The following is a 3,884-nucleotide window of genomic DNA, read 5'->3' on the forward strand; positions in this document are numbered from 1 at the left end:
GTGGAAGGTGTCAAAGCAGTTTGGAGAGAAAAACAAAGTAAAGAACAAAAAAAAGAACGATTAATCAATTATTAAATTAGTCATCGATTATTTTAATAATCGATTAGTCGTCGATTAATCGACTAATCGTGGCAGCCCTACTTCAGTAGCTGTCTTGTTCACAAGAAAAAAACACTGTGCTGTGTTTTTCAGGTCTGCACCATGGGTGAACCGCAGCAGGTCAGTGCCCTGCCCCCTCCACCTATGCAGTACATTAAGGAGTACACCGATGAAAATATTCGTAAAGGTCTGGCGCCTAAGCCGCCTCCACCCATCAGGGACAGCTACATGATGTTCGGGAACCAGTTCCAATGCGATGACCTCATCATCCGACCTCTGGAGAGCCAGGGCATCGAGAGGCTCCACCCCATGCAGTTTGACCACAAGCGGGAGCTCAAGAAGCTAAACATGTCCATTCTGGTCAACTTCCTGGACCTTCTGGGCATCCTGATCAAGAGTCCTGGCAGTATAAAGCGTGAAGAGAAGCTGGAGGACATAAAGCTTCTGTTCGTTCACATGCACCACCTCATCAACGAGTACAGGCCACACCAAGCCCGAGAGACACTGAGGGTGATGATGGAGGTGCAGAAGAGGCAGAGGCTGGAGACGGCGGAGAGGTTCCAGAAACAYCTAGAGAGGGTGGTGGAGATGATCCAGCAGTGTCTCGCCTCCCTGCCTGACGACTTGCCCCAGTCTGAAGTCGCAGACGGGATTTGCAGCGGGGCGAAGAGCGTGCCCGCCGGCGCCAACTTCAGTTGTTCCTCTGGACAGGCGACAGTCCTGAAAACAGAACCGATGGATGTGGAGGAATCAGGCGCCAGCTGCATGGCAGCAGGTGTTCAGGACAAAAATGTCCCCAGTTCAAAGAGGGACAAAATGTTGGACAAAGATGCTGCCATGTGTAGTATAATTGATGAAATCGCCTAGATTTCATTTGTGTACTCGTTTGTTTTTTTGTTTTCACTTCACATGACATAAAATTTACATTATTATTATTTTTTGCTTGAAATGTTTTCTGTTAAAGATTTCTTGTGGAAATAATCGCAGGGATTTTAAAACAACGAATCAGGGCCACTCGCAGAAGCAAAAAATGAACACAGTYGTTTTGAGTTTCGATATTAAAGTGTAAATATTAATAAAATGTTAAACTTGTAAGAAAATGTCACAAAGTTGTCATTCAAGACTTATTTAKAAGAGGTCGACCCCACTGTRCTTCTGAACATGACTGTTTTATGAYTCTGTTGCWCTTGATGCTATAGATGTTCGTTTACAGGCTTAACTAAATTAAAACATGCAAAATGTTAGTTTAACCTGTCCATGAAGAAGCTTATTACTCCCACTCCAGCAAAACTCACAGAACTTGTTTTAATCCTTCAAAATAAGAGTCTAAAATATATTTAAATTATTTTAAAAATGCAGCGTAATCTAGGCTGCAAGAASCAATTTACTAAATAATGTAATCTGTTTTCATAAGTGTCAGTTCTAAAGAGAGAAGTTATTGAGGTGAACACTAGATTTTTTATTTTATTTTGAAGGACTGGAAGAAGTCCTGTCAGTTCTGCATTGGGAGCAATAAACCGCACCTCTGGCTGCTTCAGCTGAAATACTGCTGTTGTTATTAATCCAATAAGTGTGCACACAACTGTCAGATGCCTAACAACAAATGAAATCGATACAGTCGAGTTCACTTCCTCAGGCGAAGTCTTGAAGTAATTTATTTTTTGAACTTTGTGACGTATCTGTCAATATTTACGCTTTATTCTCAAAACTCAAAGAAAGGGAAACTTACTGTTTTTATTTTTATCTGTGGCCCTAAAACTTTGTTTTATATGTTTGTTTTTTGTCTTCCCACTAGTTTCAATAAAAAATTCAGATTGCATTTGGAGTTCCGCTGCGTTACAGAAACTACTAAACTAAAATGTAATGTAAACTCTGATCATTTTGCTCGTAGAGCTTGCCACTGATTGTGTAGGTCAGTAAAATGTTTGAACATACCAACCATGTTGACATAGATGCTCTTTTTTTTTTTGTTTTTACATTTCGAGAACCAGCAATGTGTTGCTCTTTGAGTATTCAAGCACAGTTACTAGAAAGAAATGCAAATTTCTATGGGGTGACCTAGAAAGTTTATTCAAATTCATGGATTTTATTTAAAAATAATTTATTGTTCAAATTTGAAGCACAGGAGATGAAGCTAGGTGTTGACATTTTACAGGTCTGCTTTTCAGACAAGTTAGTATTTGAGGCTTAAATTTTCCAATTAAATTTTTGACAAAGTAAAACGGCATTAAACGTGTATATACTGCTTAATTTTTTTTCAAAGTCAGTCATATTTAAAGTAATTTAAGAAAAATAAATAAGAGGGACCTTGAATTTGTCACAATCCTTCGACCACGCCCCCCGGATGTCAGCAAGTTCATGTGGGATYCCCTCAGTTTGTCAAGATAATTCACAGATTGTGCACACTAGAGTTAAAATATCACAACAAAAACAAGCGTGCGAGATAATGATCACCCTCTTACGTGTTTACCATGAGCATATTTTAAAATAAAGGACTAATCACCCAGAGTCGAGTTATGAAACTCGGGATACTTATGTTTCACAACAGGGCTGAGAGCGCTCCTCTCCACCAATCAGACGGCACGCTGCTGCGTCACGTGTCGTTTATTTATGTAAGGCAATGGGACTCGGTAACCTAGCTTCGTGGCTTTGGAGACGTCGCTACAGGGGTTAAAGGCGAGCAACAACCAACAATTGGAAGAAAGACCTATTTTACAGTCCTATTCTTTCAGCTTTTTTTTTTTGTTATTTTTTTAATGTTTAAGACGTCGAGGGAAGCGTTGGATTTGCCTCCGTTTAACCTGCTCCTTGCTTGAGGAAAGGGAAGATGCTGCTCGTGTCTAACAGACAGTGAATGAATGGCTCCTRTCTGAAAAGTGAATTTAACTGGTGAAGGGGCTCGAAATTAGCCCAGCCGGGGAGAGGAGAAGCCAGCCAAGATGGTATTTTAAAGGGCCGTGCAATATAACTGCTTTGACGAAACGAAAGGAAAAAAACTGTTCTGCTGAGACAACAAGCCCCCCCTGTAATGATGGACGTCCCGGAGTGTCCACACTGTCTCCTCCTGCTCTGCGAGCCGGTGACCGTCTCGTGCGGCCACACGTTCTGCCGGAGGTGCGTGGAGGGCTACCTCTCGTCCAAATGCCCCCTCTGCAGGGAGAGGTTCAAACAGAGGGAGGTGAGGGCCACGAAGAACAACGTGCTGCTCATCGGCCTCACGGAGAAGTGCCACCCGGAAGGAACCAGAGTCAGGTGCCAAATCCAGGAGAAGCTCAGAGCCAACCAGTTCGTGGAAGCTTTACGCTCGGCCAACGAGGGGCTGCGCCTGGGTGAGCCACATCTGCACACACACCTGAGCCACATCTGCACACACACCTGAAGAACATCTGCACACACACCTGAAGAACATCTGCACACACACCTAAAGAACATCTGCACACACACCTGAGCCACATCCGCACCCACACCTGAGCCACATCTGCACACACACCTGAAGAACATCTGCACACACACCTGAAGAACATCTGCACACACACCTGAAGAATAAACACACGAAGTTTTACCTTCTGCACACAGAGTCATGCATTTATTCTCAGATATTCTGCAGGTTTCTGCACCCGAGGGCAGGGGTCTGCAACCTTTACGGTCAAAAGAGACCTTTGTGCTGCTTTGTCTCACTAATAAAATGTGTCCGGAGCCGCAAAACAAGCTACGACTGTGATTATCAACTGGTGGTCCGTGGGCCTTTTCAAGGTCCTTTTGGGAAACTTTACGGTCAGTAGAGG

General features: G+C 43.2%; 2 protein-coding genes across 2 annotated transcripts in view; both read left to right on the plus strand.

Moving 5' to 3' along the window:
- Positions 1 to 2,037, plus strand: part of med7 (mediator complex subunit 7) — a 3,269-nt gene extending 1,232 nt beyond the window's left edge. The window contains exon 2 of the mRNA XM_014010616.1: positions 193 to 2,037. Coding sequence (XP_013866070.1) covers positions 202 to 966 — 765 coding nt within the window. The 5' untranslated portion in view covers positions 193 to 201 and the 3' untranslated portion in view covers positions 967 to 2,037. The remainder of the gene's footprint in view (positions 1 to 192) is intronic.
- A 666-nt stretch (positions 2,038 to 2,703) lies between these two features.
- Positions 2,704 to 3,884, plus strand: part of lonrf4 (LON peptidase N-terminal domain and ring finger 4) — a 33,109-nt gene continuing 31,928 nt past the window's right edge. Inside the window, exon 1 of the mRNA XM_014010617.1 lies at positions 2,704 to 3,428. Coding sequence (XP_013866071.1) covers positions 3,128 to 3,428 — 301 coding nt within the window. The 5' untranslated portion in view covers positions 2,704 to 3,127. The remainder of the gene's footprint in view (positions 3,429 to 3,884) is intronic.

This window comes from Austrofundulus limnaeus, unplaced genomic scaffold (genome assembly GCF_001266775.1).
Source record: "Austrofundulus limnaeus strain Quisiro unplaced genomic scaffold, Austrofundulus_limnaeus-1.0 Scaffold71, whole genome shotgun sequence".
NCBI lineage: Eukaryota > Metazoa > Chordata > Actinopteri > Cyprinodontiformes > Rivulidae > Austrofundulus > Austrofundulus limnaeus.